At 37.1% G+C, this 15,712-nt stretch overlaps 1 protein-coding gene across 1 annotated transcript; it reads left to right on the forward strand.

The window, feature by feature from the left end:
- The first annotated feature begins 13,598 nt into the window (after window positions 1-13,598).
- On the forward strand, window positions 13,599-13,982 carry LOC121215895 (uncharacterized). Its single transcript, XM_041090750.1, has one exon. The coding sequence runs from the start codon at window positions 13,599-13,601 to the stop codon at window positions 13,980-13,982; it is 384 nt and encodes a 127-aa protein (XP_040946684.1).
- Window positions 13,983-15,712: the final 1,730 nt, after the last annotated feature.

Genomic DNA, 15,712 nt, shown 5'->3' on the forward strand with positions numbered 1-15,712 from the left:
CCCAATAGTTTTAGCAAGAAAATCAAAATACTTATATAACTTCCGTTGCGTTGCTGGTTGTGGGCTAGCATACACTGTTGAACACAAAAACTTAGAGGGTCCTTATCTGTTTCTCACCCTCATAAGAATCACCTATGGATACAAATCCAGAATATCAACGAAGACATTGTCACACCAAAGAATCAAAATCCTCCCAGAAAAGCCCATTGCTTCAATTCTTAATGAATTTGCGAACCCAATTTTGTAATAATTCTATTCGCTTGAATACCACTGACCCATGTCTCAAAAAACACATTACATCTAGGCAAAACTCTCTCCTATAGCCACAAAATTATGGAAAAAGGGATGCCCTATTCCTTGGCAATCCTAGAAAAAGAGTTTTAAATCCATAAACCGAATAACAATAGAAAACACGAACAAGCCAACACAAGTTGTATAAAAAAACTTAACAACTAATCTCATTATTACCAATATCATCATCATCCATAACTTCCACATCCAAAAGTAGCACATCCGTCAGAAAATCAGTATCATGTTCCCGCATAATACCCTCTACTCCACCATGTGATTCACAGAACCTCCTAGCTCGTGATTTGATGATTTCTTCCATTAAACGTTACCGTCCTTAAAAGTTTGCACATATGGGTTTGAACACCCAATACTTGACTCTCCAAATTGAAACACACTTTTTTCTTTCCCTTTTATAGCATCGTACTCTCCACTCTCAACCACTCGAATTACCCCATGTTTGTTTCTGTCCAATTTCGACTGGAAAGATACAAGCGAAAATTTGAAACTTTTATCCTAACAGTTGGGACAAGTGGGCCTATTCTAGAGGCATCATCAAACCCATTTCCCCTATTCTTAACAGTTGACCCAATATTGGTATTAGTGGGTCGTTATACTTTTGGACCAACTCTAGGTTTACCTCTAATCACAATCCCTTTACTATTAGATTTAGCTTCATCCCCAAATATGTCTCTTTTTGCCCAAATTTCCCAGCCTTTGTGATATGGTTCTTCCATAAATCATGCCTTTTGATTTGATTAGGCTGGCTCCCTCTATCCACGATGCTAATTTTGGGATTAGATTCACTCAAATCCACTGTCAGAGCTAAAAACCATGAGCCTCATTGCCAGAAACATCATTTCTCACTATTTTCGTACTCCGAACCTTCCATATTTGTCAAGGCTCCACAAGCATCCATGGCTCATATGTTTCCTCTTCTGCACACCATTGAGGACCAATTTTTTTTACCACTGGTTCTCCCCTGCTAAAACGTCTTTAATGAGTTGCTCTTATTTCCCGTGCACAAATCTATATTATGGCCATAAATCCCACATTTAAAGTTGACAATTAGAAGTGAGTCATATTCGATTCTCTAAATACAAACACTAAACTTGATTTTCGAGACAGTGGTTTCTTTAAGTCCACACATATCACTAACCTAGTGAAACATCCCTGCCTTCCACTACTTGTAGGGGTAAGTGTTTGATCGAATCGAGTGAAACAATTTCAAGTTAATTGAGTTGACAAGTTGATACGAGCAACTCAGCCTAATTCAAAGGCCATAATAGAGATGAGCTTAGTTTCCTTCAAGGCTCAATTACGAGATCCAAATCCAAACAGATGAAGTTAAAACTCAACTTAGTGGTTCAAGACATTATCATGAAAAAAATTCTAGAAGAAGAGTTGAAGTTTCAATATGATGAATTCTGGAGTAATGATGAATTAGAAGAGACTAATTATGTTCGTAGGCCTAAACTCTCAATCTATGATGACAAGCTTAGGCATTTCACTTCAAGTACCCCAATTGATCTCACAAGCCTAGACGTTTCATATTGGGTTTGAGTTTTAAGCTTACTTTTTATTATATATGAGCCTCATATTTTATTTATCAACTTTTTTTATTTTATTATTATTTTATTCCAAATTTTTGACAATTATTAAGTACTTTAAGTTATCTAGGAATTTTATGTTAACAAGAAAGTTTAGTTTAAAACTACTTCTTGTTTAAGATTAAATTAGAATTCTAGTATACTTAGGAGTTTTATTTAGAATTATTTAGCTAGCCTATATATAGGCCTTTGCATTGTACAAAATACATTCAATTCATTATTATTCTATTCCTCTTTTGAGTTAATAAATTCTCTCTGGGTTTTTCTTTTCAAGAATTTCTCTCGAGTTTCTTTTAGAAGAGTTTTAGCAATCTTTTTAAATTGTGGGGATCATCTTCAAACTTTTTCTTGCCAATGTTTCTATCTTGAAGGGGAAATTAGAGCCGCTTGAAGGGGGTTGTGGATTCTTCGTGCTTCCAAGGCTTCTTAGGACTTCTACGTGCCACGTTCTATCTTTCCATTTATCTTTTTTATTCGCTTCCTTAATCTTTGATTTATTATTTTATTTTAGTTATTTATTTTAATTGTTTTATTTGACTTGGATTCAATTTCGTTTCAGGTTGTGTCAAAATCCAAGTTTCTTTCCAAACGTCTAGAGCCTTAAGTCAAATCTGCAACTTTGACAAACTTTACGATCCACTTTCGTATTCATCCATCTCATCCTTTATCATTTGGTATCAGATTTGGGCGTTTTAGGTGTTCTTTTTATTTTATAAACTGATTTCTAGAAAACAGACTCAAAACAGTTTTTTACCCCTACAGTTTTCAGAAAAAAATATTTTTCAGTGGGTAAACGATTTTCAAACGATCTAAAATTTTACATACTATTTCTTCGCACTATTTTAGAATATAAAAAAAATATTTCCCACAAAAAATGTTAAAAAAAGTACAAAAAAATAAAATACGAAAAAAATAAGAAAGAAAGAAATTCTGTAGGTTAAATTTTGTGCTGAAACTTTCTAGATCAAATCTACATAATTTGAGGAGGTTTAGTTTAAATTTTGTGGTTTTTGGAAATCGAGAACACCTCAAACGAATTTTGTCAAGTTTCTTTGCAGTTTTTCAGGTTTTCGGGTTTCAACTGTAGCACCCTATACTCGTAACCCATGCCGGGGAGGGCACAAGGTATTACCTAACTTGAAATCATGCATACAACCAATCTCAAGTCACCGAGACTCGATCCAAACTTAAAACTTTTTCTATTTCTACCTTAAACTTCTTATTATGGGCCTATGAGCCTCAAATCGATCATTGAAAACCATTCGGGATTATACAGGGTCCTTAAACCAACTATGAAAATTTGTCCTTAAAACAGGGCACATGCCCGTGTGGAAGGGCAATGCGCCCGTGTAACTGACTCAGCATGGTCGTACTGATGGCCCGTGTGGCTCACACGGCCTAAGCACCTTGGGACACGCCCATGTCCCACACCTGTGTAGAATTAATTTTAATTCACACCTACAGGGGTTTTCACACGGCCAGACACACACCCATGTCATTGGCCTGTGTCCCTCACACGGCCACGACACGCTCGTGTCCCAGCCCGTGTGTAAAAACCTGGGTATTTTGTTTCTGACGTCAGCATGCTCATAATGTCACACGGCCAAGGCACACGCCCGTGTGCTAGGCTGTGTCCGCCACACGGCTGAGACACACGGTCGTGTCTCTGCTCGTGTGTTTATTGCCATGCATACTGACTTGAAATTTTTACGTGCAGGGGACACAGGACCGAACTAGATCCCCATGGGGCAGACCGTGTGTCACACATGGCCTAGACACATGCCCATGTGCCTACCTGTGTGGACAATATAAGGCTATTTACCAAGCCTCATTGCCACCCTTACCTACCTATTTTCATACAAATGCCAACCAATACCAAAACGAGCAAAATTTCTATAATCCAATCAACCACATTAGACATTTATTCAACCATGATAATGCATATTTTATAAATTCAAAATGAATATTACTGTCATTCAAAGCTTAATACAAATTAAAGGGTTTCCAACCCAAGCCAACACATTTGGCTAAGTCTCAAAGACACAAAATAATAAAGTCTGAGTCCTATACATGCCATATTCAAAAATATAAATCCAACTATACAGAATGCTTCGATTGATAGTGTGATCGATATCTTTGACTTCTGGAATTCTTGAGCTAGTTAGGCGGCACTGTAAGAAAATGGAAAGGAAAGGAAGTAAGCATAAAAGTTTAGTAAGTTGCATATAAGTAAGTACACAACCACATGCTCATGATACCAATGTAGGCATAGGCATAACTTACTCATTACCATCCATACAAGTCACATATTGTTCAATGAGCTCATATATCATACGTACCAATTAGGTACCTGTACCACTCGCAACATAGTTATGCTTTCCTCATTAGCTTAAGGACATAACGTTCATCGTTGAACCATTTGGAACACTACCGGATATTGATTAAGCCTTAAATGTAGGTAAGTTACCGATGCCATGTCCCAGACATAGTCTTACACTGGCTCACATCTCAAGTCGATGCCATGTCCCAGACATGGTTTTACACTGACTATCATCTCATAGACGATGCATGTCCCAGATATGTCTTACACTGACTTACGTCTCGAGGCCAATGCATGTCCCAGACATGTCTTACACTAGTTCTCATCTCAATGTTGATGCCATGTCCCAGACACGGTCTTACACTGGCTCTCATAATATGGCTGATGCGTGTCCCAGACATGTCTTACACTAGCTACAATAACCCATATGTCACGGCATGAATATTCGATTTATTTCCTAGGTTCAAACAAGAACTCTACTATCTCTATTATCATCATACCATTTCAATTCCACAATCAAGCAATTCATGCTATATTAATTCAAATACAATTCAACACATACATTAGTAATGTAGTTGTATTATTTACATACAACTTACCTCAGATTACAAAATGTGACGACTAGTCAATTTAGTCGATTTGCTTGGCTTTTCACAGATTTAGATTCGGATTTGGCAATCTTTGATCTAAAATAGAAAAACGCACTCATTTAATCACTAAATAAAATTAAGCAATTAAAAATTCACATCTTTAGTAAAATAATCGTTTTGCCCTTAAACTTTGGAAAAATAATCATTTTACCCCTATGCTCGAATATTGATTTTTATCAAATTTCTTTGCATCTTAAGCTTAGTTGAACTCTTTTTACTCTTATAACAGCCTCCCATTCTCTCTATTTCACACATTTATTAATTATTTTATAATTTGTGCAAAATAGTTCCTTTAGGTGTTTTCATGGTAACACCTTTCATAAAAGTTGTCTATTACACAACTAAGACTCATATTATTCCATAAAATTTCAGAAAACACCCTAAATTCTCTCATGAAAAAGCCCTAGACCTTCAACCATTTTGGAAGATATACCTCTCATTTGAAAGCTCATGCTTTAAGGGTCTAAAAAAAATAAAAATCATCAACAAAGGATATGGAAATCACTTACTTGTAAGTGCTTCAAGTTGCTGAAAATTTTAAGCTCTCAAACCCCCCTTTAATGGCTATTTTTTGGTGGAAAAAAGAGATGAGAAAGGGATGATATCATCCTTCTTTTATTTATTTCTATTTTAGTCAAAATTGGTCACCTAACCCAACAAATTTTGAAAATTTTGACCACATATGACTCCTATGGCAGGCCACTCTATTTTTAGGGGTCTAATTGCCCTTTAAAATCCCCCAATTTTTCTTCTCTAACAAAATTACACCTTTAGCTATCAAAATAGAACTTTTGCACTTTATGCGATTTAGTCCTTTTTCATAATTGGGCTCATAACTGTTAAAATTAACTCTCCAAATTTTTCATGTACTAATATAAGCATGCCATGACTATAAAATAATAATAAAATAATTTCTCTGACTTCGAATTTGTAGTCCCGAAACTACTATTTCGACTAGCCCCAAAATTGGGCTATTACATCAGCAATTTTCGTTGACTTTTAGCTTTAAGTTTTCATTTGTTTTTATTTTTTATTTTTTACTTTATGCATTCTAACACTTTCTTGTTTCTTGTGTTAGTAGGTTAAAGCACGTTACATATTACTTCCTCCATGCAACAGAATTCTTTTATATCTAAGCTAATTTTGGACTCATAGTGCTATTAGGTTTGCTTTGATAGCTTGATTCTAATACATTCTGATTGATTGATATAGACACTTTTTAAAAGACTCACAAGATTAATTCTTACCTCATTGAGAATTTTTTTTTGAGTGCATATAGGTGAGGTTTGCTTAATTTTTTCTTTTGAAGTGTTGTGCTATTCCAGGCTTTCACTATGACTCCTGATACTCGTGCCCGTAAAAACCATGATGAGATACCATCTGATGACAAAGAACAAGATGTTACATTAAAGAATATTGTTGTAACGCCCCAAATCATAAATATTTATTTACGTATGTTGTGACATACAATTGTGTATCTGCTTCAGTGGTTATGTGTTCTTGGAGAGTCTAAAAAGTCTTGGGTTCAAACCTTGGCTTGTGTAAAAAAAATTTTTTTGATTGGTTAAACCCTTGGCTATAGTCAGTAGGCTTTTAAATAAATGTGCTTAAAACATAACAGAAAGGGCCTGCTGGTCTAGGGGGTAAGTGGTGTGTTACCTATGCCAAATGGCTGAGGTTCGAATCCTGGTGGGCACAGTGGGTGTTTTATTTTGGTACTAAGTCATGGGAGTGTTGTGGGTTGGCTAAAACATTGATGTGGTTGAGGGGAATTCAAATTGAGTAGTTGATAGGAGGTGTGATCGGTTGGAGGGATTTTAGGAGAGTATTAAGGGATTTTGAAGTTGTAGGGAGTTGGTGTCGAATGGGGACTCTAGGTACTCAAAGGAATCGACCTTGGGGAAGAATAGGGTTTTGGTACGTTTTGGCACTTTGTTTTGGCTGCTTCTGTTCTTTGTAAACCGATTGGTACTAAGAGGTTTTTGCTGTACCTTTCATCTATTTTGCTTATTTCGGGTTGCATTTTAGGTCGCTCTCTCTTTTAGTTTGGGGTCTGACAAAATCGCCTCTTTTGCACTTTGTTGTTGTGATCGATTCTGATTGCTCCTCTCCCTCTTCCAAATCAGTTTTGGCTTTTAACCGGATACTCCCTTCTTTCTTTCTCTTGATCCTTTCTCCCTTTTCTCAATCAATTTCCTCTCTGGCCTAATACCCCATACTTCTTCTTCTTCTCTCTCTCTACTCTTTCAAATTTTATCAAGTATTCCCTCTCTTATACTGTTTGAGCTGAATATCCCTTTTTCCTCTTCTTTGACACTGTTTCTCATCTCCTCTCTCTTTTATTTATGGCATTTTTTTTCGGGTTCTAGAACTTCTCGAGGAGTGAAGGAGTATACAGTGATTTTGAAGAGTTCAAAACCTTTCTCTCATCACTCGATTGAAGGTAACTCTATTCTTAGCCATCGGGTTCAACCGAAGTATTTGACTTGCATCATAGGGTGTTGGCTGAATGCTTCTTCCCTACTTTTGGGTTCTGAGTTTCTATAAGTTAACATATGTTGACTTAAGACTTGTGTTTAAGCAATCTTGATTAATAAAATCCGTTTGTAAGGTAAATATCCGTCAAGAAGATTGTAATCAACCTTCGTCAGTGGTTTAAGCGGGCTAAACCACACTCGTTCAATCAAGGAAAGTATCAAATATTATTTTGGGTTAAGTGTTAAAAAGAGGGTGATTAACCCTATTGATTTAAAGATTGGCAGGGTGTATTGATTGAATATAGTTTTGGTGCTCGTGGGCTTCTGCGCCTTTTCGAAAACAAGGTGTGTAAACACTACCAAATCGTAAATCAGCGAAAGTAGGAAAATGTGACCATTAACGCTACACGGGCGTGTGGTCGCTTGTATGGTCATCCTTATTCCTAAACCTTGGCGATTGATCGTGGAGGCCATTGTGAGCGATTTCATAGGCTTAGGCTGTTTTAGGCCTTATTAGGCCGAATTAGGCCGTATGGGCCTCACGGGCATGTGAGCCCTCATGGGTCCGTATTATGGGCCTTGGGCCCATCTTTACTGTTTGACTGTTAAGGTTGCACGGGTCACTGAGACGACTGTGGACCTACTGTTGGGTCGATAAGTATACCTAGGCCCCAGATTGATAAAATAACTGTTATGCCCCTATGTGGTAAAATAACTATTATGCCCTTATGGGATGTATCACTGTAATTGAGCATGCCATTTTATATATATTACATACATGTATGATATTATGACATGACGCATGATATGTTACATGGGGATGGGTTTATTATGATTGGAGGAAGTGTACTGTACTGGCAGCTCTGCTGCAAATAATGTTTAGTGCTGCAACTGGTGCTATTGTGGAGTGTAGGGATGGGTGGGTTAATTTTTTCCCCACATGGAGTGTAGGGTTGGACGGAGTGGAGTGTAGTGACTGGTTGAGTAGGATCTTTGATTGCATATCTATACTGTTACTATCACTAAAATAGGTTAAAGCCCACACTGATACTGATACTGAAATGGGCTAACCCTAACTGAAACTGAACTGTTACTGAGATGGGTTTATGCCCAGACTGTGTTTGCTTACTGTATGATTAACTGATTGTTATTAAGGGATTACATACTGAGTTCCGTAAACTCACCCTTCTGTTTAACTATACAGGTAATCTCCAGGTTTAGACGGGTTGGTGCTGCGAGGGACTCGAAGGTGGCTACACAGCCACACATGCTTCCATATTTGACTTTTAATTTATAAGTAATTTTAATTTGGGTATTTTATGTAATAAGGCTTCTTTAAGTTTTTTAATCTTTAATTTGGGGTTTTATTATTTTGGTTTATATCTGCTAGTAGTAGGACGAGAGTTTTCAAAAGATAAAGGCTTTCCAAAACATCATGATTACGCAACATAGTTTAAAAAGCTTCTGCAAGAAATATTGTTTTAAAATTAATAACAATTTTATGAGGTTAACATTTCGATAAATGACTCATTTTTGGAAACCAAATAAAATGTTTTTAAAAGTCTCATTAAGAACCCACGACTAAGGTAAACGAGGAAAAGGTTTTTCGACGAAATCACCCTTTTTCAAAAAACACTTTAATGGGACATTGCCAGATTCGACAGTAACGTCTAGGCCGGGTTTGGGGTGTTACATTTAGTGGTATTAGAGCCAGGTTGCAAAAACTCGCTGTGGATTTGAGTTTCTTTAAAACTTAGAATTTTTAAAAGAATCATTTTAAAGGATTTAACGTATTTTGAAATGTTTTATTGAATGTGTGGTACATCGAGTCTCAGGCGTCGACTCTGTAAGTCTTCTAAAACTATTACTTGTTTTAAATTGAAATACTGAGACTACTGTAGGTAGTAGACTATACTGAAATACTCTATTTAGGGTAAACTGAAATTGTAGTAAGACTGCGATTCACGAAAATGAACTCTAAATTACTGATACTATTTTTTCATAAAATATCTGTTAATAAACACTGGAACAGTAAATTGATACATAAAATTATTAATAAAGATAAAGCGTAATTCGATAATGAGCATTAGAGGTACTCGTAGAAGGGGTACAAGAGGCCATGACGAAGGCCGTGGAGGTGCTTGGGCTGGGTCTTCATCATCTAGCCACATGTCTAATGTTGAGGCTAGGGAGGCACCGGCTTCACCGGAGACTGAGACTAGGTCTCATGATTGTGCGGTTGGGAACGATGTATTGTCCCAAGCTATGTTACGAATTCTGGAGAGGATTGTTAGGCCCAATACTGGTACTGTGGGCTGTGGGTCAGTTACGGAACGACTCCGGTCTAATGGAGCTGAGATTTTCAGGGGTATTGCTAGAGTAGATCCTAATGCGGCTGAATATTGGATTGAGGCCACGGAGAGGATAATGGATGACCTCGACTGTACCCTGAGTAGAAACTAAAGGGTGCTGTGTCACTGCTGCGAGATGAGGCCTATCAGTGGTGGCTTACAGTTAAAGAAGGTACTCGCCCGATTGGTTGACTTGGGAATTCTTAAAGACTATTTTTCAAGAAAAATATATGGGCTCTAGTTATGTGGATGCCCCAAGGAGAGAATTTTTAAATTTGACGCAGGGGGATAAATCAGTGGCCGAATATGAGGTTGAATTTTTACGATTAAGCTACTATGCGCGAGGAATGGTGGCGACTGAGTACAAGCGGTGCGTTCGTTTTGAGGACGGCCTTAAGGATAGTCTAAGGGTTCTGATAGCTCTGCAGAGTGAGTGGGATTTTACTATTTTGGTCGATAAGGAGAAGATCGTCAAGGATGTAAAAAGCGTTGAGCGCCAGAACTGTGAGAAGGAAAAGGGTAGGAACAAAAAGGATTCTGAGCCCTCGTGTTCATTTTTGATGCATAAGAAAAAAGCCAGAGTTGATAGGTTAGTTAGAGTTGGGCCTCCTATTGCTGCTACTAGATTGCAGCCCTATGTTGATTGTGGGAGACGCCATTAATGCGAGTGCTGGAAAAGGATTGGGGCATGTCTGAGATGTGGGCCGTTGGAGCATCGTATCAAGGATTGTCCACAGAGGCCCGATCAGATGCAAGCTACTTGTATGGGTGCTGTACAACCTCCGAGAGGTGTTCAACAGCCACCGAGAGGCCATGGTCAGGCCAGATGTGGTAATGGACTGGGCCGTAGTCAGAGGGCACCGGGTAGATATGCTGGTCGTACTAAAGCGAGGCAACAACTCTGGTTTATGCTGCAAGTCTCCAAAAGGATGGAGATGCTCCAGATGTTATCACGGGTACGTTCTTTATTTATAATCTACTCATTCCTATATAGCCTGTAATGTGTCTGGGACTTTGGGTATCTTGGTTGAGAGTACTTTGAGTGAGGTTATTGTGTTAAGTCCATTGAGGCAGTCAGTCAGGGTAGATAAACTGTTTAGAGATGTGCCTTTGGAGGTACAGGTAGTTATCTTTTCGGCAGACTTGATGGAACTCCCTTTTGGAGAATTCGACTTAATTTTAGGAATTGACTGGCTGGTTAAGCATCGAGTGAGCTTGGATTGTGCTACGAAATGGATGGTACTGAGAACTGCAAAGGATGTCGAGGTAGTTATAATTGGGGAGCATCAGAATTACTTGTCAAATGTGATATCTGCATTAAGGGCCGAGAAATTAGTTCGTAAGGGTTGTGAGTAGGGGTGAGTATTCAATCAAGTCGAGTCGAATCGAGTCAAAAATTTTCGAGTTAGTCGAGTTGACAAATCTTATTTTAGCAACCGAACTCAATTTTAAATTTTTTCGAATCGAATCGAGTCAAAAAATTTCGAGTCAAATCGAGTCGAGTTAACGAATCCTATTATTTATATTTAATGTTGTATTTAGATGGACTGATTATTTAACTAGTAGACGAAGTACAAGATTATTTAACTAAATGAACAATATAATGATTTAGTCTTTTAACTTAATGAGTAAACATTTATCAAAACGACGGAGTTTTACCTTTTAACTTAATTATTTTGAATTTTAACTTTTAATAAAGTAAACATTTATCAAAACTACGTAGTTTTGTCTTTTCTTATTTAGATTTTCGGATAACTGGAATTGTGTAATTCATATTCGAGTTAAACCAAAAAACTTAATTTTTTATTTGAGTTGATCCGAATAACTTGATTAACTCAAATAACTCGAACTATTTAATTCAAAATTTGAATTTTTTATCGAGTTTTTCGAATCGAATCGAATTTTGTTCACCCCTAGTTGTGAGGCATATCTAGCTTACATCGGTGTTTTAGATTCTAAGGTTTCTACTGTTAGGGATATCAAAACAGTTAAAGATTTTCTGGATGTTTTTCCTAATGAACTGTCTGGGTTACCTCCAAGCTTTGAAGTAGAGTTTGGATTGAGCTCCTGCCTGGTACAGCTCCGTGTCCATCGCCCCTTATAGAATGGCACCGAAGGAGCTTGTGTAGCTTAAAGCCTAGATTCAAGAGTTACTGGATCGAGGGTTCATTCGCCTTAGTTTATCTTTATGGGAAGCACCGGTTGCATTTGTGAAGAAGAAGGTTGGATCCATGTGTATGTGCATCGATTATCGTCAACTGAATAAATTGACCATTAAGAATAAGTACCCCTTACTGAGAATTGATGGTCTGTTCGACCAATTTCGAGGAGCTTCGATTTTCTCTAAGATTGATCTCTGATCTGTATACAATCAACTGAGGGTAAAAGAAGCTGATGTTTACAAGACAGCATTTAGGACTCGTTATGGTCATTACGAGTTCCTAGTGATGTCATTTAGACTGATAAATGCACCAGCGGCTTCTGTGGATTTGATGAACCCAATGTTCCAGCTCTATTTGGATCGGTTCGTAGTGGTGTTTATTGATGACATTTTGGTGTATTCGAGAACTGAAGATGAACATGATGCACATCTCCGAGTGGTTCTGCAAATTTTGAGGGAGAAACAATTGTACGCCAAGTTCAGTAAGTGTAAGTTTTGGTTACGAGAGGTAACCTTTCTAGGCCATGTGGTATTTGCTGAAGGGATTACATACTGAGTTTCGTAAACTCACCCTTCTGTTTAACTGTACAAGTAATCCCCAAGCTTAGACAGGTTGGTGTTGCGAGGGACTCGAAGGTGGCTACACAGCTACACATGCTTCCATATTTGAATTTTAATTTACAAGTAATTTTAATTTGGGTATTTTTATGTAATAAGGCTTCTTTAAGTTTTTAAATATTTAATTTGGGGTTTTATTATTTTGGTTTATATCTTCTAGTAGTAGGACGTGAGTTTTCAAAAGATAAAAGCCTTCCAAAACATCACGATTACGCAACATAGTTTAAAAAACTTCTGCAAGAAAGTTTAAAAAGCTTCAGCAAGAAATATTGTTTTAAAATTAATAACAATTTTATGAGGTTAGCATTTCGATAAACGACTTGTTTTTGGAAACCAAATAAAATGTTTTTAAAAATCTCATTAAGAACCCACGACAAAGGTAAACAAGGAAAAGGTTTTTCGACGATATCACCATTGTTCGAAAAACACTTCAATGGGACATTGCCAGATTCGACCGTAACGTCTAGGCCAGGTTTGGGGTGTTACAATTGTGGGGATGGTAAAATTTCAACATCAACAATTGAACGAGGTAAGTGATACATTTGAGGCCAATTTGACTACGTGTCGAACGAAACTAGAAGAGAACATTAATCAACTTTCCAATCATATTCAACTGCTAACTCAAGCTGTTGTTCATTTAGAGACTTCTTCGAATCGACGGTCATGTACTCGTGATAGTGATGATGATGAACAACTTCGTATTCGTTCTAATACTGGTAGACACGAATATCGTCACATTGATGAAACTTTGGGTATTTCTAATCGAAGCCATCCTTCTGTCGCTAAACCAAAGTTCAACATTCCACCATTCTAAGGAAAGTATGATCCAGATGCATATTGTGATTGGGAGGATAAAATGGAGATCATGTTCCGTTATTATAAGTGTCCGGAGGAGGAGAAAGTTCCATTAGCTATATTGGCATTTTTGAATTATGCATTGAGTTGGTGGTCTCAACTTGTGTTGAACCACCAAAGGAATTGTGAATGAGATGTTGATTCATAGGAACAGTTGACACAAATCATGTGAAAACGTTTTATCCCACCTCACTATTATAGGGATATTAAATGGAGACTTCAATGCCTTGTTCAAGGTAATCGATCTATTGATGAGTACTTTAAAGAGATGGAGACGCTTATGCATAGAGCAAATGTCCAAGAAGATGAAGAGACTATCATGGTGCAATTTATAGATGGTTTGAACGTTTCGATAGCCAATGTTCTTGATCTTCAAACCTATATTGATCTTGAAGATATGGTATGCAAGGCAATTGAGATTGAGCGACATTTTCAACAACGTCAATCTCGTCCATTTAGTATTTCACAATATTATAGAGGTACGAGTTCTAATTCTACTTTCAAGAATTCAAAATTTCCTTCTACTACTAATAAGTTGCTGCCAAAACAGGATGAGACTAAACCTTTTGAGTGGAAAAGTGGGGCTCCTACAAAACCTCCTTCTTCATCTTCTAAGCAGCCCACTTCTACCACTTCACCAAAACAACAATGAGCTCGTGAAATTGAATGTTTTAAGTACAAAGGGCGTGGGCACTATAGCAGTGATTGTACCAACACAAGACTTTTGTTGATCAAAGAAGATGGTGATTATACTTTTGATTTTGATAAAACAGATTCAGATATGCCCGCATTAATTGATAATGTCAATGGTGGCAGTAAATTTTATGGTGAAGAAGAGTCGGTGGAACCACTAACTCATCCTCGTTGTCTAGTTGTGAGGCGCACCCTCAACGTTCAATTGAAGATGATCATGATCTTCAATGGAGTAATATAAAACTTTGCTTATTTATTATTGATAGTGGAAGTTGTGCTAACGTTGTGAGTAGTTACCTTGTAGATTCTCTTGTTTTGCCATGTAGCAAACACCCTACACCATACCATCTTCAATGGCTCAGCGAAAGTTCAAAGGTCTGTGTGGTAAAACAGTGCTTGATCACTTTTAAACTTGGGACTTACATTGATGATGTTTGGTGTGATGTCGTTCCCATGCATGCCGCCCACTTGTTACTTGGTAGACCATGATAGTACGATTGTAATGTTATTCATCATGGTAAATTAAATCGATATTCTTTTATTTTCCATGGGAAGAAGTACACTTTCACCCCCTTTGAATCTGAAAGATATTCACAATGATCAAATCGACATGATAAATTTTTGTAAAGACGTTATGGGAAGTAAGACACAAAATTCAAAAAAGGCTGAAAGAATAGAGGTCTCTAGTGAAAATAGCCAAATTAATGTTGACCCAATGATGAGTGCATCCTTTTGTGACAAAAAAAAATGGTTCATAATTTTTATGCGAGTGGAAAAGATGTGTGACGAGCATTACTAATTAAACAACCTTGCATCATTATCTAATTTAGGTAATATTGTTTATCTTTGACTAACCTTCACAACTCTTTGCCTAGTGTTTTTGTGTCTCTTTTACAAAAATATGAAGATATTTTTGAAGAAGCACCTAAAGGATTACCACCTTTGAGGGGTATTTAGCATCAAATTGACTTAGTACCTGGGTAAAAAATTCCAAATCGACTAGCTTATCGAAGCAATCTCGAGGAGACGAAGGAGTTACAAAAGCAAGTAGATGAACTTTTGGCGAAGGGTCACATTCGTGAAAGTTTAAGTCCTTGTGCAGTGCCGGTAATTTTGGTGCCAAAGAAAGATGGTACGTATAGAATGTGGTTGATTGTCGACCAATTAACCAAATTACTATTAAGTATAGACATTTTATTCCAAGGCTTGATGATATGTTTGATGAACTTTATGATGCTTGTATCTATACAAAAATTGATTTAAAACGTGGTTACCATCAAATTCGAATAAAAGAGGAGGATGATTAGAAAACAGCCTTTAAAACTATGTTTGGTTTATATGAATGGTTAGTCATGCCTTTCGATTTGACTAACACACCTAGTACTTTCATGCGCTTGATAAACCATGTTTTGAGACCTTATTTGGATAAATTTGTGGTACTATATTTTGATGATATTCTGATTTACTCAACTTCTTTAGATGACCATGTTTTTCATGTTAAATCTATTTTGGATATTCTGCGATCTGAAAAATTATTTGCCAACCTTGATAAATGCAGTTTTTGTTGTGATAAACTAATCTTTTTAGGTTTTATAGTAAGTGCTCAAGGTATTCATGTCGATGAGGACAAAGTAAAAGCAATTAGGGAGTGACCCACTCCTAAATCAATTATCGAGGTGAGATCTTTCC

Source organism: Gossypium hirsutum, chromosome A01 (genome assembly GCF_007990345.1).
Source record: "Gossypium hirsutum isolate 1008001.06 chromosome A01, Gossypium_hirsutum_v2.1, whole genome shotgun sequence".
Classification (NCBI taxonomy): Eukaryota; Viridiplantae; Streptophyta; class Magnoliopsida; order Malvales; family Malvaceae; genus Gossypium; species Gossypium hirsutum.